At 37.8% G+C, this 26,094-nt stretch overlaps 1 protein-coding gene and 2 long non-coding RNA genes across 7 annotated transcripts; 1 reads left to right on the forward strand and 2 right to left on the reverse strand.

Annotated features, from left to right (window-relative positions):
* The first annotated feature begins 789 nt into the window (after positions 1 to 789).
* On the forward strand, positions 790 to 25,490 carry LOC136237588 (uncharacterized). 2 transcript variants are annotated; one of them, XR_010692567.1, is made up of 7 exons: positions 790 to 871; positions 8,330 to 8,382; positions 20,524 to 20,632; positions 21,108 to 21,210; positions 23,378 to 24,342; positions 24,647 to 24,735; positions 24,883 to 25,490. It is a non-coding gene; the product is annotated as an uncharacterized lncRNA (long non-coding RNA). The 2 variants fall into 2 exon arrangements; XR_010692566.1 differs by lacking the exon at positions 790 to 871 and adding an exon at positions 4,452 to 4,588.
* Positions 14,115 to 14,944, reverse strand: LOC136237590 (uncharacterized). Of its 2 annotated transcripts, none has more exons than XR_010692571.1 (4): positions 14,820 to 14,944; positions 14,665 to 14,765; positions 14,539 to 14,609; positions 14,115 to 14,321 (listed from the first exon to the last, which is right to left on the reverse strand). It is a non-coding gene; the product is annotated as an uncharacterized lncRNA (long non-coding RNA). The 2 variants fall into 2 exon arrangements; XR_010692570.1 differs by lacking the exon at positions 14,115 to 14,321 and adding an exon at positions 14,456 to 14,486.
* On the reverse strand, positions 15,458 to 22,497 carry LOC136237579 (uncharacterized). Of its 3 annotated transcripts, none has more exons than XM_066027790.1 (4): positions 22,468 to 22,497; positions 16,216 to 16,502; positions 15,730 to 15,800; positions 15,458 to 15,672 (listed from the first exon to the last, which is right to left on the reverse strand). In XM_066027790.1, exons 1-4 carry the CDS (start codon positions 22,480 to 22,482, stop codon positions 15,623 to 15,625), a joined length of 423 nt encoding a protein of 140 aa, XP_065883862.1. In that variant the 5' UTR covers positions 22,483 to 22,497; the 3' UTR covers positions 15,458 to 15,622. The 3 variants fall into 3 exon arrangements, with proteins under 3 accessions (XP_065883862.1, XP_065883863.1, XP_065883864.1); XM_066027791.1 differs by lacking the exons at positions 16,216 to 16,502; positions 22,468 to 22,497 and adding exons at positions 15,857 to 15,971; positions 22,055 to 22,237; XM_066027792.1 differs by lacking the exon at positions 22,468 to 22,497 and adding an exon at positions 15,857 to 15,971 and having other exon boundaries at positions 16,216 to 22,048.
* Positions 25,491 to 26,094: the final 604 nt, after the last annotated feature.

Below are 26,094 nucleotides of genomic sequence, written 5' to 3' on the forward strand. Positions count from 1 at the left end.
TAGTAAAATGCTTCAGAGAGCCATACCTATAATCTAAAGGCAGTATATAAAATATCTAGATATGAATTTTAGGTGGAAATGTCTCCAAATTGCAATATTTTAGCATCTATTTTTCAAAATTTTCCTGGGGGAGCATGCCCCCAGACCCCCCTAGTTGGGAAGTGTGCTTTGCACACCTCTACCCAAGAGATTAGTACCTTGAGTTAGCCCCCCCCCCCTTTCATAAATCCTAGATCCGCCCCTGCTATTAGTCCACTATAGTAACCCTGTGCTGTCCTGCCTGTGCATGGAGCTTTACTTGCATTTATGATGAGCTTTCTGAATTAATTTGCTGTTGTGATAGCTAGTCAACTTATTTTTAGATCTGCCAGGTTATGAAGACTGATATAGCTAGCTACAAATGCCAGCACCGTAATCCACAGCATGGGGTCATATCAGAAGGTAACCAATACAGATTTAACATTCGTAGACAAAAGTGGGTGAATATATAGCTATATCCGCCTTACCAGACTGTCAACTGATTACCAAGACTACAGTTTTGCTAAATAGCTGAGTTGGTAGCTATATACTGACTGTAACCAGTTAAACAAACTAATAACCAGTTAAACCAACTAACACTTTGAATCATGAACCACACTTTGATTAAGAATCACCTCTTATAGCCATAGTGGAAAACACTATTGGATAAAACAGACTCCCTGCTTTATAGCCTTCTCACAGGTCCCTAGTGGGATAGCATTTAATAAAAAACAAAACCCACATTTACCAACTTTTGTAACTATGGGGAGACGCAACCCACAATCGAAACTTTTCTTGAAGAATTCTTGAGGAAAAAGAAACTATACTCTCCTGGAACAGAGTTGAACAATAGGTATAGTTACATAGACATCATTTGTGTTAATAGTGATGTATAGTTCCTGAAATAAGTTTGTTTTTGATGCACATAGAAGATTTAGAGTTTTATTGACCAGGTACTAACTTAAAAAGGAAAGGCTTAGCCCCCTCCCTAAATCCACCCTGACAACCATGTGCACCTCATGTGAATTGTTTTATGTATTAGTAGTGTACTGTGTATATTGAATCACACGTAATTTGCATGATACCACTGTTATAGCAAAACAAAAAAATCAGGCTTTCTGAAATTGGGTATTTTGCTGGCTGTAAACATGCCATTTTGAAAATAAACTGACTTAGAAATTATTTAAAACAAGCTTAACTAAAGCATAGTGATTTTTAAGGGGGCGAGTCTGAGATTTAGGGAGTGGGGAAGTTCCCCCCCTAACAGCCCTAGAATAAACACTGGTTGGGGCACTAAGTGCTGTGTAGCTAGCTACACTAAACTGTTTACTGGTGTCTGATGGTATTGTGACAGATCAGTGGTGTTACACAAACTTGGCATGCAATTATCCATTACATTGTAATTGTCATTGGTATTTTGGGAGTGTGCAATAATAAAATTAGCATTAATTTAAAAATTGTGATACATTCGATTGTGGGATCTACTTTTTTGTTGCTGCAGTAAACAAGATATTCCCATAGATACTCTACCCACCGTGGGTAGAGTATCTATGATATTCCATACAGGGCACTGAAGAAACAGAGAAAGAAGTTAGTTTTAGTATACTGTAGTCAAATTTTTAATGAGTATATACTTGTCATTGAAGCTGTATAATGCTCATGTCACTCATCACACACTTCTCAGTATTTTAAAACTATTAAGGTCTGATGTTGCCACAACATACAGGAATATAGTGAGTATTGTATAGGTACGTACTAAGCTTAAATTTTAATATATGCATGGTCCAGGGATAGTGTTATTCTGGTGTTGCCACTGACTATCAAACAGAGGTGACATTATTTTATGAATTTTTATGCTTCTTTTACAGGTAACCTCAGGTTGCCGGACAAATGGGTCTAACCAGATGGGTTACACAGGATCACAAATCAAACATTGTAAAAGTACAAATGGTATGCGCTGAAAAAAAATACGTCCTCACACAGTGGCGGATCTAGAAGGGTTTCGGTAGTTTCAACAGAAACCCCCTTTCAGAATTTCTCTTTTTAAAGTGATGTTGACTGAGTAAGCCATTCTTCTGTTTTAAATAGCTCTTTACATTTAACTTACTAAAATGTCTTCTTTTTCATCTCTGAGGCCAACTAGATTAAATGCACAGCAACACTCGATAATTATTTATTCAGGCGCTTGTTTCTAATTGAGTTAATGAAAGAGAAGAGACCCTAAAGAGAATTTAAAGCAAGGAAAAACCATTATCTTTAGGGTTTAACTTATCCTGCACGTTTGAAGGGAATCCATGACTGTTTGCTATCTGGTGAAATTATAACTTATAGTACAGTACAATTTTGGCAAGTTTTAATGATTTTGTCATCAATTATCAACACCTCTTTGTAGCAATTTAAAGATTCAAGGTAGTTGGCTGGTAGCTATAAATTTTATAAAGCAACTTTTATAATATATGCCACTTTGACACCTCAGATCAAAGGAATTTCTTCTAGAATTTTATTAGATGTTGAAGTAAGGTTCTTAAAACTGGAAGTTTAATGATAGATTATTAGTAACTTAAAATTGCTAATTTTTTATACTTGTTTGTTTGCTAAATGTGTTTTCTTGCTACTTAATATTCACTATAATGGACCTATATTCATTGCAAAGAACCACGAGGATTGTTTTGAGTTAATGGATGACTTTTTTGACATGTGTTCTATTAGGATTTTTGCTAATTATGAACCCACTGTTGTGGTTCATGATAATTACTCACAGGTATTTCTTGAAGTGGTGTCCCCCATCAAAGTACTTTTTAAAGGACACAATGATGTCCAAGCTCAACCAACCAAAGACTTTCTTGAAGTACTCATATAGTACCTAGTGTTCACTGTCAGAGTCTGATTTTGAGGGTGACAACTAGCCCACTGCAGTCAATAGACTAACATGTGTCACTGTGTAATTCATGGGTGTCAATTCATGTGCGTGTGAAGCGGAGTGTGCAATAGTTTCAGGTGGTGGACAAACGTGTCACTCTTCCCAATACTAGTACTGGTACAAAGAATGTATCAGATCCTGAGAGTTTACATAATAGAATTTACAAAAACAGCAGCTGGCAACAGATGTGTGATAGTTTTACAAGACTTCTTACACAAATAGCCAAATGGTATATGCAGTACCAAATCAGAGAAAGTGACTTGTATTGCTCATTTACTGGTAGAAGTGATGCCATTCCCATTCTGTGGAGTACCAGAAACGGTTTTATCAGGCAGAGAGGCCAACTTGTTGTCACAAGATGTATGTAAACTATTGTAGAAGTTGAATACCATCCACATGTGATGGGGTGGTGTACTGAGAAGTCTGAATCACACTCTAAAGCAATGCTGAGATAAGAAAGCCAGTCAATGGGTACTAGTGAGGTTTCCAGTGGAAGAGACAGGTGAACAAAGAAAGCTATCACAGCCGTGGCATGGACCTTACAGGGTGAGTGACCCGGACATCGTATTGTACTTTTCAAGAGAAGAGTCAAGGAATGTATATCAAATGAGAGTAACCTCATGTTCCCAGAGGTTTCCAGCTGACTATTATTGGTATGGGTGAAGGTGACATAGTTCTGCGAAGGTCCCCAATGGCGAGTCCAGGCAAGTGTGGACGATGTGTGTGACAGTAGAGCCAATAAGACTAGTAATACTGATGTACTTGAACAGCTATTACCAGTTGATCAAGATACTGTATGGCAGTGTGCCAGTAACTACCCTTACCTTTTTACCAAGTGCTCCAGATGAGGAATCATGTCACCTACAAGAAACATAGCAGTATGCAGCCTAATAGTGGAGATTAGCTTGTTGAGTGACTCCATGGGTGTTGATGGTAGCAAAATTGCAAGTGGCAATGTTGGATCAGTACTTGCTGAGGAGGTAGATTAAATGTCCATCAAGGTTTTTTTGGTGCTCGAGATGAGGAAGGGAGTAATTGTAACTAGTAAATTTATGTAAGTGCTATCACGCGAGTTAGTTGTGTGTTGTAAATTTACCACATGCCATGATGTCTAATGGTACAAGTCAAGAAGGGCATCTCCAGTGACACGCCACTAATGACTTGCCGTATAGGGAGTACAGCATTTATTGGTGCCAAGCTGTGCATATTAAAGCTGTACGTAGCCATCTAAATACTGTGTTGATTTCAGTCTGACATTGTTATGCATGCTGAGTTAATATGATTTCTTGATAATAGAATGAACTTCCTCATAAAGCACACTGCTATTCGACCAGGTGGAACCTTAGGAGTTTATTGTGACTAGTAGCTGATGGTGCACAGGTTGCTTTGTGCCATTTGCACTAATCTTTGAAAATTAAACTATTAAAAACAAATTTTTAACTTCCACGATGTGCATGCGTACGTGCATGGTCTTATCCGTATACTAGTACCGTGTCACTAATCATATAAACAGAAGTAAGTGTACAAGAATTAAAATTACAAAGCGTTGGCGTGGAAATTAAAAGCTGAGAAGTTTTTTAGTGAACAACTAAATCGTTTTCAAGCCAATGAGCTATCCCGAGAGCTCTCCGGGTACATACGTGCTGTAAGGTAAGAATTAATGGGTTACATTATTGTCTGGAACTGGCATGCTTGGCATGGGCATGCAATATCGGCGTAGCTGTAGCTATGTAGACTGACGAATTTATCACGAGCACAGATTAGTGTAACGCGAAGCACATTCATAACAGCGAGAAAAGAGTAGTTTATGTGGCATTCCACGAGAATCAGGAAAATCAGTTTAGAAGAACGCCCTTCAATAGCGTCCCTCCAGCACGTAGCTATTTGATAAATTGATAATTAGTAGGCCTAAATACGTAGCTATAGCTTGAAGTGGGCTATATCCGCAGAAGAACTCATGATACCAATTACTGCAAATGGTTAATTAACAAAACAGCTGAAAATAAATTTGCATGCAATGACTTGTTAGCTAGTGAAGAGGTGGTGTATAATCTGGGAAATATTTGCTCTGGCTATTATTTCTCAGATGACTGGCTAGTGTCATCTGAGAAATAATAGCCAGAGCAAATATCATTGATGTATTGCTGCGTAAACTTATTATGTAGTTTCTCATCCAGTCAAAGTAATGATGTGAGCGAGTGGATTTATATTTACCACGATAGCTGAATTAGATCAGTCACGTGATTTAGAATGCAATTTTCTGTAAACTATGGCTAGTTACCAGCCTTAGGATGCTCTGAATGGCATTCGGTCACCAATAGTACAATAACAATCCTTGATGCAGTAAGAAAAATAACAATGCCCCAGACCTGGGGATGAGAACTGATAACGTTTTATGTGGCCTTAATGTAGACACTGTAACTGCTATGTATTTCTTGAAAGCCTTGTTCAAATCAGCGTTAATATCTTACATCACCAGAGAGCATGTAAGTGCCATATAACCTATAGGTAAGTGCATGTGCTACCTTGAGAGCACTGGCCTAAGAAACTGTCAAAATAATAACCACTGTCCTACTCCTAGCTTGCATTTCTAACCACCAATTTTTGGGGGATATATATATTATCCCATTCCCCTAATTATTAGTACTTAAACAATATTTGGTGGTGATATATGCCTACATGAGGTTTCATCCCAATATTGACATTGGCTTTATACAGCGAGACATGTTTCCATATATGGTTACTTTACAATGTTATATCATATTTGTCTCATTAATTGCAGCCCAGTATGTTGCAACATCTTAAAAGAATTCTTTATTACTCCTTGTGGACACAGCTACTGGTTAGCTGTATAGACATAGTGTATGTGTTTGTGATTTGATTGTATGTTCACTCCACTGTATATAACTTATCAAATTCTGGTGTAATGAACCAATGTCTACTGTAACTCATGTGACATGTGAATCAACCTCTGTACCTTCATCCTTGGCCTTTGAATGGCATCTAGTCTCTCTGAACATCTAATCTGTGCTGATTTTATTGCACAATCACATAAGCTTTTTTTGCTGTACCGTTATCTGTAGAGGTAGTAGGTGAGCCTGAGGTACTGATGGGAGAAACTATGTAATGGCAGGCTAGTTGGGTGTACGTCTATTTGAGGTTGAGCAGTTAGCTAAATAATGAGCGAGAATGGTGCTTTTTTTTGACAATTAGCACTTTAACCCTATATACTAAAACTGCTTTTTTTAACCTTTTGCTGTATCAATCACTTCTGACTGCATGTCAAGTACCTCCTAGCGTGGCAACTTCCCATGTTATTACAAACAAACTAGCTAGCCAACTGTTTGTTGCAGCTGTGTTGAGGTGGGATTATACATGCCAGGCACCAGTGAGAGTGATTATCAGCATAGTTGCAAAAGTGATATGTGGCTGTAATGAAACCACAACACCATCCTACTGTCTAACACAGGATGTGTGAAGGTATCCCTAGCGATGAATTTCAAGAGTGTGGTATCACTGAAGACAGGTGTTCATGAGTCAGAAAATGAGCTCCTGCAGCCACCTTTTTGTACTGAGGTTCCTGGCAGACCAGTATACTGTGTAGTTACATACATGGAGTTAGGCTATAATGAAAGTTGGTCAGTAGAGGGAAGTATGATGTTTGTTGTCTTCCTACATTTAGTATGTTGTAGATACAGAGGAGGGGTCAAAGACATCTTATAATATCCACAACAAGAGCCAATAGTAGTCTATTGCAAGCGTTTGATAGAAGGTACATGACTGGCTGTCTGTCTACATAATTCTCTTCAGCAATTTCACCAGGATAAGGTCATCGATTACTTTTTCTTTATGGACACCAGTGAATACTTTTTTATTACCTTTACTAGCTGTTTAGTTGATTGAGATCATTTGCACACAGTACAGAGACAACCACCACAGTATTGCTTACCAGCTGCTTGCATCATCCAAAATCTGACTTTAACACATGTTCTGAAATAGCTAATACAGTCAAATTGGAGTAGCCAGCTGTTGTTTAGAATTCAACATGAACAATGCACAGTGCTAGTCACAACAATAATCAGTCATTCCAGTTGTATTCTAGCGTGTAATATCATGATTCAGCTACCATGCACCTCTTGGTATGCATTGACATGTCAAGAGGTAGTACAACAGGTTGCTATTCCACGTGACTTGTATACTTTACCTGCTCCAAGCATATTGCTTGAGGGTAAAAATGTCTTATCAGCATATTTCTGTAGAAGTCAGATGGTATACCATATGGAGGGAAAGTTTGGCGCTGTTAGAATTTGGCGATTGACCATGAATTCGCCAAATTTTCCCCATCCAAATATTTTGGTGGCGAAGAAAATAGCAAACCAAGCCTCGAACTAATCAATTTTCTACTCAACCAAGGGATGGTGGGCCAGGCATTACGCTAGAGCCAAGCCTGCCTCGACTACCTCACTAGGTAGCTAGTTACTGTACACGTGGTATCCTCAAACTTCACCTCGAACGGGAATGACAAGTATAGCGAGTCCTACCATGTTAAGTACGATATTCGCTATTCCAGATGGTGTAGATCTACTGTCTATACAGTATTACCTTTTAGTTGGTAGCTGACTCCAGGCGGCGAATCGCTGAGAGGCGTGACACTCTAGTTCTCGCTTCAGGCACAGCGATTAGTGATCTAATTAATTCAATACGGCGTGCGCTTTGCTAACAATTCGCCAAATTTTATTTCGCCAACAGTGATATTTTGCTTGATTCGCCAAATTTCCCCCCCTCCAAAGTTTCCCTCCGTACAGTATATAGATTCCTTGTCTTGTTTTTTTAATAAACAAACAACAATCACTTTGTCAGCTGGCCGGAAATTATTACAACCATGTAACATTGGAAGTATGATATAGTATGAGACAAGCACAGTCCATCATTTTATAAAATCGATCCAAATCGCAAAATCAATGGCTGTCATTCTGTGTAAATTCTGCAACATTTAATGTTGCAATGTAGTATTTTTTGTGTGTATTGATTCAATTTGCAAATATTTTATTGAAGAAAGCTGAGGATGAAAAATTATAGGAAAGCGAATCAACCTGATTACATAGATATTAATTTTGATAGCTGGCTATCATATTGATGATGAAATGACTCTTGGGACTGCAAGAGAATTAGCAATGGTTTTAAATTTCCCATCTGTGCCCTTAGTTATTGTCATCACAACTTGAGCAAGTAAACTTATCTTTCCAAAGCATTACTAGTACCACGTAATGGTTTTAGCAAAATTACTCTGCACAGTAGAATTATAGTCTCACTAACATCAGTAATGTGGTATGATATAAATAGTGTGTTTATGTATAATAGACTACCGCATCTGTATGTGTGTCATTACAGATACATACGAGGCATGTGTTGGCTTGACTGAATTGATGAAAGGGAGGAAAAAGGTAAGTGTTTTGTGTGAAGTGTGTGTATGTGAGAGTGTGTGTGTGTGTGCATGTGTGCATGCATGTGTGTGAAGTGTAGTAGTTTATAGTTTACACATCTATTTATTACACCATGGCAGTAGGTAAAAACAGGGGACCTGTGAGTGTTCAGCTCTTCTTGGAATTTTTATACACTTCACTATATTCTATACTTGTACTAGGTACCTCTAGTAGTCTTACATGGCCAATCCACTTTTTCCCCGTCACGGTGTCTCACACAATGCTTAAACCAATTAGAAATTATAAGTGCCTCTGAAAAAGTGTCTGATCTGACTGCACTTATGGGCCACTCGCCTGCTGCACAATGAGCATACTAGTTCATCATGTTGCCTAGCTAGAAACATTGTGCAAATGCACCACGATGTATGATGGAAGTCTGGTTGTCAACCTGCTGGGCTGAAACCTGCTTAGCTAGTAATCTTCCCCTGAATATTTGTTTGTACAATGTTTCTAAACTTTCGTACGTAGCTAGCTATAGGCGGCATAATAGACTAGTACACATATTGTGCAGCAGGTGATGGCCTATAAATGCAGTCAGCTTCAAACACTTTTTTCAGAGGCGCTTATTGGTTTAAAACATCATGTGAGACACCGTGACAGGGAAAAGTGGACTGGCCATGCAAGACCACTTGCAGAGGTACCTAGTACAAATATAGAATTATGTGTAGTGTATAAAATTCCAAGAAGATTTGGATACTGGTGGGTCCTGGGTTCACTGTTTTTACCTACCCACCTTTTGGTACTTGTATAATAACAAATAACAACACAACATTTCACTACATGCAGCTACCCAATAATTTAAGTTGTCAACAACATGTACACCAAACCACTACACACACCACTACACACACCACTACACACACCACTACACACACCACTACACACACCACTACACACACCACATGTTTTTGCACTACTAGAACAATACACTTCAATCCCCAGTAAACAGCACTATTATTGATATGACCAAAAGCTAATATTTGTATGGGAGAGAGTGTCTAACTGCCAGTATGGCCTGTACAGACACACTGCTACAAGGTCACTTGATCACTGTACACCTCTAGCCTTATTCTACTGATGGCAAAGAACTGTTGATAGGTCAAGCCTTCTAAGAGAAACCTGAGGTGTTACTTGTAGCAGTGTCTTTGCTGAATGTACTCATTCTCATATGTGACTCGCTAAGCAAAAACCGAAAATGGGCCATTTTCACAAAATTCTATGCATACACACGTTTCAATCACTTCGTTATGTACTGAAACAAAGCTCAAATCAATAAAACCAGATACTCCTGTTTGTAAGAAAATCTTTGTTTCGTGTTTGTACAGCGTGTGGTACATGGGTTATGGGCGCTTATGTACGATGCAGTAGAAATGATGTTTACCATTGTAATTTAATTGTTGAAATGGCCTTCTCCTTTGTCCACACGAAGATGCACAGGGAAAACACTATACCTTGATCACTGTGCCAGTTCATGGTGAACTGACTGAGTCAAATCCCATCTTTGTACCTTGTTTCATTCATGAGTTATGATCAATTAAGTAAGCTCCTGTAATTTATTTGCTGTATTGTTGCTGTATTGTTGCTGTACAAATCGAGTTTATGCCTGTCCCAACTGTCTAGTGCTATAACTCCAAGATTAGTTATAGTTAAACTCTGCCACAAGTGTAGGATCAACTGGAGGCTAAGGTGAAGCTGGGGTGTAGATAACAGATATCCTAGAGTGCTTCTGCCCCATGCCTGAAGCACTTGACTTCATAAACAATGTGATGATTGCTAAATTTAGGTGTTGATAACGTGTTATGACATGCCTACTACTTTTTACTTTGATGTAGGACTTTAATGGGATAGAAATAGAAATAAATTTATGAGACTAAATTATCAAAGGTTGTGGTAGGTTGTTGTAGTCTTTGATGATGTTTATGATTTATTTTTATTTTTGTCTCTTGTTAATTGGATTGACTAAGAAAATTTAGTATTGACTAATATATTGTTTTTTACTACCTAATATGGTGGTGATTATTGCAAAGAAGTTTGCTAATGCTCCACTCTCTACATGTAGTGGTTTAGCTTCTTACACTTCGAGACTGTTTTATTTTTAGCATGAATAATAAATTTGTGATCCGCTTGTAGTCTTTATTCCATTATCACAAACGAAATCTCTTTTTTTTTTTTTTTAATTAAAAAAAAAATTTGCATCTTGACTGTTTCATGCAAGGCTACATGGTGACTAGTAGAAGGTTTGATAGTACAAGGTTATGTGAAACATGACCTCTAGATCCTTGCAGCAAGAGGCAAGTAGTTTCATCTTTCTTGTAGTGTCTGATCTCTCTTCTTGCTGCAAATTCATTCCATTTCTGAGTTGCACATTCTAACTATAATAACTTCGCAAGTATTAACAATAGCACAGCCACTATACATTACTCACCATGAACGCTACAATAAAATGGCACCAAGCATTGATGCAGTTGGTTAAAGCACCTTTCATCACACCACTCAGAAAACAGCCTTCTTCATCAAATGTCCGCCATGACTGTGCACTGCTTCATTAAACAAGAAATGTCTTCACCATTCTTGGTGCTATGGCCTTAAAGTACTAAGCACCATTAGAATCCTCATGCACTAAATAATCCAGTGGTATACAATAGATCACGTGATATTACAATGGATACTCATATCATAAAAAAATGACTTCAAGTTCTGGTGAAGACGACATCTGCCGCTCATTGCTTTGTATCAAAAGTGCTCCTTTAGTGTTATCAAGAGTAAATAATGGAAGAGAGAGTATCCAACTGCCATATACTGCATCAAAAATGAGCACGTCAAGTAGAGAAGCCATCCTGTAGTGCTTTCAAAGACAGTGTTGAATGAAGTAATAAACACCTGCTAGGTCAGTCTGTTTGTAGTGCCCAGGCATGATTTGAAGTCAAACAGTCTAAGCTAGAAGGTGTTTATTACTTCATTCAACACTTACTTTGATAGCACTACGGGATGGCTTCTCTACTTGACGTGCTCATTTTTGATGCAGTATATGGCAGTTGGATACTCTCTCTTCCATTATTTACTCTTGGTGTTATGTAAAACTGTTTATGTTATTATATTGCATGAAATTGGGTTTCATTTCATGTATAAGAGTATCCCGTTGTACAGCAACAGAAACTTGACGCTCTGTCTACAATACGCACTTACGCATTATTTCATGTTCAAAATTAACTCCTTATTGGTAAGGATAATTATTAATCTTCTAGTCAGTACTGTTAACTAAATGTCATTTTGCATATCCACAGATGTGGGTTGTCACTCTGCCCTTCAAGTGCTTGTTACCATATTTGGTGTGTCTTGCATTATCATCACATGGAGTGTTTATATTATGTCATTTCAATGTTGTTATGGTTATTGTTTGTTACCATGGTTTTAGTTTGCTTTTGGGTTTCTTCCAGACAAGCAAAAATACTTTTAATCTTTGTGTTGCAGTGTTTTCTTTGACAGTGACAAACAGTTGGTACCCTTACTTGTTTTGCCATCTCTGTGAAGATTAAGGGTACCAACTGTTTGACAGTGACAAACAGTTGGTACCCTTACTTGTTTTACCTGCCAATCTTCGTCAAAATTACCTGGAGTAGTGACTGTACCATGATATTAGCGTGCTTGTGTATATCTCCTGACAAGCGCCTATAAACAAATTCATATAATTTGGAAGGCTTCTTGTTGGATTCTCTCACAAGCTTCCCAGTGGTGACATTAAACACAGTACTTGCAGCTCATAGCAGTCTACCTTCAGTCTTTCCGATGTTTCTGGAATTATTGGCTAGACGATCGCAGGTTAAGGTCGCATTGAGCTGGTCATTTCCTTTTGATGAAGTTTTTCAATATGCACATCCTTGACAGGTCAGTCAGTAATCCTTGACTTGCCAAGATATCAAACTTTTCACGCTGGTGTAACTTCTTTTCAGTCTTGCGAAGATTGTTAAGAAGAACCATCTTCCTTTTTAAGTCCTGCAACTTTCTCCTCCAAATGTTTAATTCGTTGGCGATTATCACTGTGAGTCTGAAACTCTTGTTTACAAGGGACAACTTGAGGTAGATTTACCCTCGACTGTAATACAGCCCGAGGTACAGCCATCACTCGTTTTATTAACATCATTTTAATAACACAGGAAGGAACACGAAAACATGACTAATGATGAATGCAAAATCGCAAGAGACAACCACCAACGAACGCTTATTGCAGACTGTTCAGACAAGAACTGAGATCTCAACTGACAGACTGAGCAGAGCAGGTCAGATTGACAACCCAGTAAAGCATTTATATATTTTGGAAACTCTGTGTGGTGACTGTTCAATGTCATACTACACTATTCATCTTTGTGTACTAGTTGACAATGGTGGTAAATAGACCTGTGGACATTACTTGCTGTCCCATGAGGGACCAATGCAATGAGCTGACATATTGCATGTTGTATAGCTGGAGTTCAGAATTTTGACATTGTAACTGTTGAATGGTGAAAATTGGCATAATAAGTTTTGTGATGCTCATGTACTCCTACTACTATGGTTTCAAGCCCTCAAACCATGTGATACTGTTCAATGAGGGCTTGTCTATTTGCTGTAGCAGGTGCTTAATGACTGAAAAAGAACAATGTAGCAGGTAAGCTACCAGGAATGAAATCCTTTTGAGTTGTTGAAAGGGGGCATGTCAATTGAGATTAGTCTTGAGACTGAGAATTTGCATATGAAAATACTATATATAGACAGTTGAGATTACATAATTTGTGGATTGGTTGTCTTAGTGATCAATTACAAAGTAATTTGTGAATTATGAAATATATTAATTTTAATAGTAATTTGCTTATATAATTACAAAACAAAGTTAGCTGTGTGTTATTCATTCAAGAGGTAGTATCAACTGGGCACATGATTTTAGAGGTAACACAGCTAGTTGATTGTAATAACAAATTTTACCACTAAAGTTTTTCATTTTTCTAGTGTAAATCTTTTAGCAATTAAATCATCATTCTGTTCTGGAGCAGATGCATTAACATTGTTCTGCCAGATACATTTTACTCTAGAGGGGTCCTCTCTGGTGTTGCAACAGTAACAGAGATCATCTTAAAACAGAGGGGAGTGGCTTATTTGAAATACTAAAATAGTTACATCAAACATGATTAGCTACATGACAGTGAGTAACACAAGTTCTTACAAGATTGGTAGCAGTGTTTGCTGTGTCATCACCCTCTCTTAATTCTATTACATGTACCTCCGTAAATATTATAACTGGAGAGGAGTCGAATCTGAATTTTGGATTCAACGTTGCTGTGAATCCATCATTTTATGTACTTCTAAATCACTATTTATAATGGCACCACTTATATTGGGAGATACTTGATCTATGCCAAAATGCAAAAACGAAATTGTCATGGTGTCTTGTCTGATCACATGATCTAGATTAATTACTGTGGCAAATTTTGTGGAGGCTCCAGAACCCGCTGCATCCATGCTTCTTGTATTGCACACATTTAGAGCTTTCAAATTGCACTTTGATAATCAGAGCACCCTGGACACATCAGCAAGACTGATCTATATAATCACTAAAAGACCTCTAGAGAGGTTCACGTATTAATAACAAAGAATTAGTGGTCTCTGTCAATGCACCACAACGACAATACTTTCTCATTGCTACTGTATGATCTAGATTCTTTGTTTTAGCAAAGAAATTATTGCAGTGTTAATTTTCACTGTGTCCACGCCTCCAGGATCACATGATCCAGACACTACACAGGGTTGGTGTGCTAGACAACCAGCCGATGATGGCTGTCTGATAATATGTTGTGTGATTTTGGTTATCATAGTGATAACCGCAAATCAGCTGATCTGTAATTTGATCGCGTGTCAACGGTGTAAACCTGCCGACAAAGCGTCTACTAAACTGCATGTTTTGCAGCCTTATTTGGAAATTGTCTAGTATAAACCGTCGACCTAGAAATGTTTTTATAGATCACATGAGCTAGGAGCTCTTTTATCACATACTATTGCTTACCCAGTGACGGCTGAAGTGTCCATGTTTAGCCCTACAAATTTACAATGTTTATACAGTCCAATGTTGTGTTTTTATAAACCTACATACGATGTCTTGAGAAAGTTATGCTGTACACTCCGTGGGAATGTTGTTTCCTGTCTCATTTATTAGTTACCTGTGCGAAGGTGAAATAACATACCCAGCTAATGCTTGTACAGTTAATGGGATACCTTTTGAAATTCTTCAGTATTCACAGCTAGACCAGATAGGCCTCCACACGAAAGTGCTGACTTGTCACTCGCGTGGTTTCACTAATGGTTCACCTATTTTGCTAGCAATTACACCAGTTTATAAAATTCATTGCAGACTTTTGCAGTTAGCTCACCACTATAGATGTAGCCCACAAGATTTTAAGTAGCTGTTTCCTTCAACACAGCAGCTAACTAACATCTTCTAGCTATTCCTAGACTCTTATAACACTTTAGAAATATCTCCCTTCAGGCACTACTTTTTTTACCTCTAATGTTTTCATGCAGTGCATTTATTAAGATGGTGATGCTGCTGTCTAGGTAAACTGGTCTGTGTGTTGCAGTAACAATGGGATAGGCTTTGGTGTGTTTTGTATTGCTTTGTAGTAGTATAGCTTATCCTTGTTTAAATTAATGCTTCTTTGCTTGTTAAAACAAGGGGCTTCAATCTTATGGCCTAGCTACGTATGTATGTGGTAGGATTTTATGCAACCTTTGTTTCTTTTGTGTATGAGGACTGTAGCCATTTGATGGGCTGTTGACTGGTGTACTGTAAGTGCTTCTACAACCCGTCAAAAATTTTCTGCTATGTTGTAGGTTTCCAGATGAAGAGCACTTGGTTATGTGGTGTCGATACCACACAAAGGGGTGTGGGTTTTATACTGAGGATATGAGCAAGTTACAAGAACATCAGTCACTCTGCTTGTTCCGTTAAGAACACTTCAGCGTAATGTATGATAAACAACTTCTGATTCTAATCAAGATCATTCCAATCTGCAACTGATTTTTTCATAATTGTATTATAGTTATTTCTGACATGATCCACTTAATGAAATATATTCACAAATAGAATTGAAATAAAAATATGTGCATGGTAGATGTTGAAGCATAGCATCACTCGAGTGTCTTGTCCAGGCCTGTCACCATTGTGTGCATTGTTTTACTCAACATGTCCTCCATCTTGTTTGTATGCTTTTGTCAGTGCTGAATCTGTAGCAGAAGGAATCCTGATAAGTTAACAGGTACATAAAGAATGAACGTACTTACCAGTGTACAATGATCTGGTGATGTCAGAGTGAGTGACCAGTTTTGGAGTACTTGTTCGTTGCATCTTAGACCTGAGGATACACCACAATATCTGTTACACTATGTCACACATGCACATATTACATACACAAAGACTGTTGTACTAGCAACCACGTCCTCCCAGGACAGGACTAGTATCTTGTAGGAGGACCATGCTATGTCTAGGTTGCAGAACTCAGTACTCCACAATGATGCCAAATCCACTGTGTAAGACATGTACATTTGGGTATTTGCTCCCTCAGTTGATACCAAGTCCCCATTTTACTGCTGTGTAGACTGAACACATACGCACACACACACACACACATGCGTGTACCAACTATTTATCTATCATTAAATTAAATGCACTGATTTATTTTTATAGCAAAAAAATATCCAACTTATGTATATAGTTCACAAATCTTTGCTTGCAGATTTGACACAATGCAGTAAGTGTATGTGTCTTACCAGTTCTTGTGTACATGTTTCTGTTCAAGCTGTGGTTTGTATGGGTTGGATGAGCCCTGAAGACTTAAGTCTTCTAACCTGCAACAATGTACACACCACACACTTCCACTTGTCCGAGAATCAATCTTCATCCCTCCCCTAATTCTGCATAGGTCATTTATCCAAAAATTGTTGGATAACTTGTTTTGGACAGTGTCTCCAATCCATGACATCATTTCCAGAATATCAGCAAAGTTCTTCTGAGGTCCGCTGACATTGATATGGCTTGTGGCATTGAAATTTGAAGCCTGGGGGAATAGCAACAAACACACACACACCCACACACGCACACAGAACAGTAACACAATACCATAAATGAACACAGCAGTAAGCTTAAACAGCTTTCTACATCTGTACTAAAAGCGTACAGCATTTCTTTAGCTGCTAACTTCAAAGGTACAACGAATCACTCAACATGGATAAAACTAATCATATTACAGTACATGACCTGCACGTAATTCTCTACAAGTACATAATACAGTTGTATACATAATGGTCACTTGACACAACCAGAGGATTGAAGCTGTTAGTTTTATTGGGTTAATAGCCATGTTTTTCACAAGTTACAGAACACATTGTGGCCTTCCACCAGTTGGTATATTTATTAACCGGCCCTAATGGCACTCCCTTCCACCCACACATCTCTAATGGAGTGGCTAAAAGAGCATCTTTTTGTCAAACAGAAAAATATACTACCTACAGAAAAGACACCTACGCAGACCTACAGACTAACTGCTCAGAAATCAGTGAGCAGACAGACACACCTTTTAGTCATGACAAGGTCTACTTCAGTTGACACACCAGATTGCTTGTATCTAGAGCTTGACAGTGTACATATAATTAGTTTTACTGTGACATTAACAAAGCCACAATACTATATTTGGCAAGAACTAGAGAAAATTGAGCTGTAGGAATTATGTGGTGGCATACAGTAGAGGTAGCGGAGTGGAAACTTTTTTTCGCTAAACTTTTTTCCCATTTACAGTATGTGCGTGTGATCAATGTTTCTTGTACTATTTATATAGATACAAGCATTAAGTTTAGAAGTATATCTTTTTAAAAATGCTGAATAAAATAGAAGTTTTTGGCAACTCCATTGGGTCTTACTTACACCATCACCTCCTAGCTCATGATTGATGAATGCAGTAATGTGACTGTACTAGTACCAGCCAATGACTACAACATAGTTAGGAGGGGTACTTAGCTACCCTTGAGGCTGTGCTCAGGTCCGGACACTATTCTGTGTTACTCTTGCATAACACACAGTATGATACCAAACAAACACAAGCCACTGTTACTCCTCCACTGATATGCTCTATGTGTAGGGTAATATCTGATTGTACTAAGTTAATTCTCTGAAGATTTTAGTTTTCATGAATTTACAAGGGAACTGAATCCCGAGCATCTGTATCACTGGAGTGGTCAGTAGTATCGGTAGTCATTTCATGTAACACAAAATGCTTTTGTAATGCCAATTTTCAACTAGGCGACTAGTGGTTATCAAGCTAAACTAGTGAACTGAGCCTATTCTTAAACAGCAGATTAGTGACTCGATGGCTCCTTTTGTGAAGCCAACCCTGTTTTGTTACATTCATCATGTTAAATACTGCCTTTCTCAGGGAACCCTGAGTAGCAGTAGGACCGGCCGTTATCCAGCCACCAATCTCATCATTGAGAGAAGCCACAGAATCAGTCAACGCAGTCTTACCCTGCTCCCATCATAGACTGTTTCTCCTCTAAACCAAGTGACATCCAGAAGGGCTCCTTGCTGTCAGCTGCTACAAATGCAAACTGTAGGAAGCATTAGATACAACTGGATGTTGTCCATGTACATCAAGTGTGTAAGGTTAAAGCTGCCGTAATATTACAGTAAGTTACATCAGCCAAATATGCATGCCAGAAAAGCATGCTTGGCTACTTAATAAACCAGTGGAAACGTTGAAGAGTAGTTGTTGATTGTGATTCTTCACTACTAACTGCTGCCCCCGCTGCCCCCGCTGCCAGCAGCAGGGCTTAAATCTATGATTAACAACTAAAGTGTTTAGATGTGTATTGTAGTTTATTTTGTTTCAGAGAAGAGTTTTTTTATTTTGGTATTTATTTCGTTTTAATGGCTGGCTGGATGAAGAACACACAACCAGCCATTGGAAGAACTGTACAAATAAACAAGACAAAAGTAGTTTGAAGCAGTTTGAATAGTTGCTTTGGAAAAGGTAAGTAATTGTTTTCCCTTTTACTCTTTGATTAAGTTTTTCTGCAAAATGTTAACAAGATTTAAATTGCAAGGTGGACCAGTCTAGCCACACATCAATACTGAAATCCTGACTGTTAGGATTTTACCAGCATTGATGCACAGGAACTTGCCCATTAAATCGCTGTCTCTTTACTTTTAACATTTTTATATTTTTTTCTGCAATATCAAAAACTGAACAACAACTAATCTAACTAAAACACATAATGTAGGAGTTTCTCCAGAAAAATAAAGTAGAGCAGTAAAGTGTTAATTTGCTACCAACATCAAACTGATTTTGTTAATTGTATGCATTCCTTTTACCACATGAAAGGTATTGTGGAGTGGTGTAGCAGCACTCTACCGCTCTTTAGGGAAGACCCTGTAATGAGTGTGGCATATGTGCACTGCAAAATTGAAACACCTTGACTAAAGGATTTGCTGAACAATGCAAATAGAAAAATATGAAACAGCTAAGAAAATATTGTTTGTGGTTTACAATTGTTTGCTTACAATTGTTTGCTTTCACTTCAACAAGATGTTCCCATCTACCACCCTAGTACTAGTGGTAGGACAAAGATAAATTTGAAATAAAGACAAAATATTTTTTCCGCAACAAATGTTCGTAACTATGGTTACTACATATATAAACAGATTCTGTTAATCATGAATTTTTTTTCTACTTTGTAAACTTGTTTGGTATAGGCAGTAGTTTCTGCACAACATATTGAAAATTAGAAACAAACATTTTGGACATTTGTTTGTTTATAGAACCTTCAATTGGGTAAATTGCACATTTGTTCCAACACTATATAGTATGCTTAAAATATAAGTAATACAAGAGGTTTAAATGAGTAATGACTGATTTCCTTAACACAGTGTAGATTGTAAACCAATTTCACGTAGCTATTTTCAGGTTTTTTTAAAATACGTTGCTACTGCACTATAGCCACTATTTTTCTATTGCAAGACTACTGTAAAGTACGGTTGATTACAGAGAAGCAATAATACACACAGAGAATGGCATATCAACTATAAATAGTTTTGTACAATATATTAAAGCAACCACTAACTGTTAGTGTACATGATGTGTTAAGAGTAGTTCTATTGTAGGTGGCTGTTGTGAATACAGTCACACTGGTGAGTAGGGTTGGGTGATATTGAAAATTTCCTCCCACAGTTATTGTGGAGCTTATTATCACGATTATTGCAAATATCACGGTATTGAAATGAACTATAGCAAGTACACTCAAAACTGTTTACACAGTATATTTGCATGGGTGAAGTTTGTTTACCAGCTACCACAACTGCAAGGAGTTTGGAAAAACCAGCCTAACTTACAGAGCATGGAGTGCATATAAATTTTGGAAGGAGACATAGCTGCTTTCTATGTATATAGCTAGCAGATAATTTACTAAGACTTACTAATGTGAAGCCAGAACTTTTATCCCACAATCACAGTAGTGCTCTATCCGGTACACATGCCTTGGTACACATGCCTCACCACGCTCGAGTGTATTCTAATAATTAGTGCTCGCTTTGTGTAGTAGTGCATGGGTTAGGCTTGTTTGCTAGTACAAGGAGGCTGTAATACTGATTGACAAGTACAATATGGCGTTGTTAACAGGTGTGTGTAGTTGCAGCTGTATTCCCGCCATGATACCGGTATGGCGGTTTTTTCAAAAGCAAGGCGATATTGATTATTGCCAGCTGTAATATCGCCTAGTTAGTCATACCAGTATATCGCCCAACCCTACTGGTGAGCTAACAGACAATTACATCCAAGCCAGATGCTGGTAAGTAAAAACATGGAAACAGTTACCATGTAGGGTAGCTAATGTGTGTTTGCACAAAGATTTGGGGGTGTGGCTAAGATGCTATAGTTGCCACACCCCCAATTAATGGCAATTTCAGCAGTAGAGAAGCACATATAACGAGTACCGTATAATTGTATGTGTACGTCACTTGAAGTGACACATTCAATTGAGTTGGCAGAAAGCCTGTTTTTATGAAGTGTTACATAAAATTATGCTTTTTAGACCCAGAGGCAAATGATGAAGGACTGGAGAAGTGGGAAAAGACTTTGTTCAAATAGCTCGGCACTTTGATGTACAGAGACCCAGCACAAGGACCAAGCATTGTATTCAGGTGAATACAGGAGTGTAGAATTGTTGTTTTTAGATGCAAATATTTTTTGAGGGTAGGACATTTGTACATTATTGGTTTCATCCCCATCAAAATTGTATTTTAAGTCCCTGGTAAGCCTAGGATTCACCGGTTAAAGAAGAAGGGTTAACTGGAGCCCAACTTTGGTCCTGGCAAATCATCTGGGCAGAGACTCAATACCACCATTAGTCACAGACAAGTCTAATCCTAGCACAATTTTCTCCTACACTAGTTTGTCCTGTATGTAACAATGGTACATCATTTCACTGCTCCGATCATCTACTCTAAAGGACCTTTCCAACGACACACAGTCATGTGGTGAACCAATGACTTACTACACACCACATGAACTAACTATACATACACACAACTGCACGTATACACACACATCATGGTATCATACAAGATACATGAATGGATGTTTTTTAAAAGTGTTGCATATGTTTTTTATACCCAGAGGCAAATGATGAAGGACTGGAGAAGTGAGAAAAGACTTTGTTCAAAGAGCTTAGCACTTTGATGTACAGAGACCCAGCACAAGGATCAAACGTTATGTCTAGGTATACCAGAGTGTTGTTTTTATAATGCAGAATAATACAATAGTAACACGACTGGTATATAAAATTTGGTAGCCATGGAGTGCATTTGAAATTGTTTTAAATACTTTAATGTAAGGAAATCTGGCACAAGGACCCAGCATTGTATCAAGGAACTGCAGTTTGTTAGACTTGAGTTGTTGTTTTTTGAAGCAGAGTAGCACAATGGCAGCACTAGTGGTAGAGCCATACAATACTAAATATTATCCTTTGAATTGGTACTAACCCTTGAGGCCTTAACAGTTAGCATCAGGCGGCATACAGTGTAAGAGTTGTACTGGCTACACACAATTTTGGATAACCTTATACAATGCCAGCTGCTATATGCAGTAGTGGGTGGTTGTGTAGCTAACTAAACTGGAGAACAATAATATTAGATGATTGTACACTTGTGTACTTTTAATTAGTGTGCACTTCCGGGGCATAGCAAATAGCGCCATACAACCTTCAACTGGTTAAACACGTGGGCGGCTGAAAACAAGGCTAATTATCATTGCTGTAAACACGCCATAATGGACGAATATTTCCACAACAAATTTGATACGTCCATTACCATATACACACGTTACTTCATGTATTGGCCAATGAATAACAAGTGAGTTAAGTGTGTGATGCATGACAGAAACATGACAAGCTGTGTGATTGTATTCGTAGCTCCATTCATTGTTAAGTGTATGAGGCGTTTCATCAATTTCTCTGCATATAAGGAGGCGCTTATGAGGCTTCGTGACCTTTTATATACAACAAAGCACGGCCACTAACAGTAAGTTGCTGTTTGAGAGCCTACACAGCACAACGATTTAATCACCTTGTAATTGCTCCAACAAATTCATTGACCATGCTTCTAAGCCATCAGACAATACTAATAGATTACTGCCTATTTCTTTGTTAAAGCAGCGTTTTCACCTTCCATTTTCTTCTTTCACTGCCAGTTTCACTAATGCCGGGGTGCGATCACGTTTACCGAATTATTTCAGATTAAACTGGATATTAAATTTTTTGTGTCAGTTAGTGACGTAATACGATAAAAATTTTGACGGTTACATAAAATTGCAACAGGTAATTTTTTGTCTTATAACAGCTGGTGTCAAGCCATGCAACTGTTTGGTAACCAAAATGTAGTTAGCATGCTTCACTAATGCCACTAACATTCTTTGTGGTACTCCTACATACATGGCTTTCCCTAATGGACTGTAGGTATTACAACTTAAACACACTCACATTTTTATGTTGCATTGTTACATCACAACTATGGCAAAAAAAATAAACAAGAGTATCTTGAAGATTTGGCTTAAAAACGTGCTAAATGTGTAGTGGGTTTGTTGGAGCTTGTATATATACAACTTTTTTGGTAAACAAGTGCCCTGGAAAAAATAAAGCCATACAAAGTATGATGTCATCAAACATTAACGCATGTATGGCTGCACATGCAGCCTGTCAACATAATTAAACTTGTCAAGACTTGATTGTGTCTGTTATTAATCGCCTGTATCCTGTCTACAATAGTTGGCAGAATGATGCAAGATTGACATATGATGATGTAATAATATGATGATGTAATACTAGACAATTCTAAGGAACATCAGTTTGAATTGTACAGTTTATGTTTTTGCATTTGTGAATCTGGCCTTAAAGATGCTACCTTCCATCTCATGTTGCCATAGAATGCTTAGTTTTTGTTTTATAAAACAAGTTGCAGAATATGCTAGAACACAATCTTGTGTAAGGGACCATAAGTAGCGCACTTTTTGCATTGCCACTCAAAATGTCACTGTACAACTTGTGACGTCGGACTGTAGATACTACTGCCTGACTGGAAATTGTTCCATATTTTAGATGCCTGTCTTAATTTTGATAACTTGACATTTTTAAAGCTTTATAATATGCAAAGCAAATATCTTTGCCCTCAGTGCTTAGAAAGTACTTCAAGTAGTAGTGCTACCCAGCCAGGTGTTCAACAATAGTCTGTAGCTCCTAGTTGTGATAATGGTGCTTCTTCTAGAACACCTTGAGTCATGCACACTTTGCTGTGCTTTTGAGATTTTTCTTTGGAGTGTAATTAGTAAAGTATTCAATTGCAGGTACAGTAGTTAATATATATATATATATATATTTTTTTTTTACTTTGCAGAAACTTTTAAAGTTAAAGCGATGTCTGGAAGACAGTTGAGTAGAAAGAAAATCTACTCCAAAGAGAAGGCATATATGGTAAAGAGAGGACAGCGGAGCTTCAAGTAATGGAGAATCATCAACTGATGTATGGACTACTCAACAACAGCCACAACAGAGTGTGTCACCATCAACCGATTCAGCAAGTTCTAGGATAGTATATAACTTGATACAAACCTTACCTGCTCATCCTGTCAAACAACAGACAGATCCTGGGGACCAGATAACGCCATCACAAGCCATGCCACCATTGTCAATGGGACACACAGATAACCGATGTAGTCAGAAGATGCAGATATGAGCAGTCACCATACATTGAAAGTTTCCAAAATATGTAAATGCTTTAGCTAATCACTTACAAAAATTGGAAGTATTTTTACTTGTCTGTAAGAAACCCAAAAGCAAACTAAAACCATGGTAACAAACAGTAACCATGACAACAATGAAATGGATATGACATAATAGAAACACACCATGTGATGATGATGTAAGAGACACACCAAATATGGTAACAAGCACTTGAAGAGCAGAGTGATAACCCACAGATCTGTGAAGAATGCAAAATGACACTTAGTTAATATATTATTGACTATAAGATTAAGGCTTAGAATGTGCAACTCAGAAATGGAATGGATTTGTAGCAAAGAAAGGAGATCAGGCACTGCAAGAATGATAAAGCTGTTTGCCTCTTGTTGCAAGGATCTAGAGGTCATGTTTCACATAACCTTGTACTATCAAACCTTCTACTAGTCACTACGTATGTTGCTTTGCGTGAAACAACAAAATAAAAAAACAAAAATTATGATATTGAATACTTTTAATATGATAACTTATGCGTCACATAAAAATAAGGATGATTTAACTACAGTGACCACTGCTTTTAGTGACCACCTGCATAGAAAGACCATGTCTCAAAGTTAGCCAACTGTAAGTGAGCACATTTGTGTAGTTTTGTGAATGCCTTATGTGTATAGCAGGTTGTGTGTACACGACAAAAATTTTAAATGCAGAAAGTTTTCTGTTTACTTGAAAATAGTCTCCTATGTAACAGATATTTTTGCTATTTAAACTTCAATTCACAGATTTCACAAAAAAAAATAATACAAGTACCTTACGCATACAACCTATTCATTGTATGATAAATAATGATATGTATATATCTGATTTTGTGTGGTGATGTATATATTGCAGGTAACCTCCTTGTATTTATCATTGTTATTATCCACTGTAGCTAACAGTTACATTAAGCCTCATGTGACTACGATGGAGCAGTGATAACATCAGACATTCTCACTGGTACACATCAGAAACAGTTTAGGGGTAGGTGATATCTTTATGTGTATTGAATGTGTCTGTCTGTGTATGTATGTATGTGTGTATGTGTGTATGTATGTATGTATGTATGTATGTATGTTAAAATACAAAGTTGAATACCAGTGTTTAACTACCGTATTATTTCTTGTTTAGCACTGTAAACTACCCACATTAAAGTAGAACTACATCTAATTTTTGTGTGTATATGAAGCTAAAATTTAGTTTATTGTATGTTGACAGCTGCTACATGTAATAGATCAGTTTTATACATTGTTAGATTTTAAACATTTGTACTATAGTAAGTTATAGTTTCCCTCAAGAAAAGTTGAGGCTAAGATGACTGTTCATATGGAGTAGTAGGAATGACAAAAAGTAACACTTGTATATTCCCTCATCACTTTTGTAGTGGTGAAGTAAAGTACCATATATATCCATATTAAAGCGAAGCTCAATTACACACCTGGGCTCAAAAATACATGATGGGTACTTCATCCCAAACTACAGTACAGAATACATGCCTGGGTCTCTGGAGTGGTAAAACTAGGTTATAGTTCTAATAAATGCCGGGAGAGTTTCTTGGCTAACTCAAGGAGGTTGGGAAAATTGAGACACAGAAACGAACACCAAGTGCATATGTGGGGAGTCACTTCCATAGAGTTTAGTGGCAATGCTTGATCCCAGGATCAAGGTGCAATCAAGTAATCAAGAGTTTAATTCTAGCTTCCGTAAGCAATCAAAAAGCACTTTTTAAAGTGATTTTGCTTTTTGGTTGAAGTATCTATAAATCAAGCTTTTTTTTTTAATTAGCTGAAATCAAGTAAATATTTGATCAAACTGTTTGATCCGGGTTTCCTGTTTTAGTAATAATGGCTACTCCTTGATATTGCCTGGATAAAACATATAGCTAACCAGAGAAGGTGAAAGAGGTTCTAACCATTAATACACAATGCTTACCTATACAGCATACAAAACAACACCACTCCACACACATGCATGTATGCACACATGAATGCACATGCACTACACACACACGCACATGCACACCCAAGCAGGGTGGCTGTGCACCATTCAGGCACTCAAGTGTTTGCAGGTAACTCCTCCTGGAGCAGAACTAGTAATCCACAGAAGGATTGCCCCAAGTTTCATGGATGGTGTCACCCTTCACCAAAACAGTTATTCTGGTCATCACATCATAGTCAATATCTTCGTCATTGTTCGTGTATTCACTCTCGAGGTCTCGACTTCGTGTTTCTGCCACAACAAGGATAGGACAAGACCACGTACAGGACCATGTGGACCACATGCACAAGACCACAGAGTGGGGTACACGGGGTAGGACAAGACCACGTGCACTACGAAGTGCTA

Source organism: Dysidea avara, chromosome 11, assembly GCF_963678975.1.
Source record: "Dysidea avara chromosome 11, odDysAvar1.4, whole genome shotgun sequence".
NCBI lineage: Eukaryota > Metazoa > Porifera > Demospongiae > Dictyoceratida > Dysideidae > Dysidea > Dysidea avara.

Coding starts and splice junctions, on each gene's coding strand:
- LOC136237579 (XM_066027790.1), bottom strand. Junction 15,801..16,215: donor AAACATGTACACAAGAACTG/GTAAGACACATA, acceptor GTGTATCCTCAG/GTCTAAGATGCAACGAACAA. Junction 15,673..15,729: donor CACCAGATCATTGTACACTG/GTAAGTACGTTC, acceptor CTTCTGCTACAG/ATTCAGCACTGACAAAAGCA.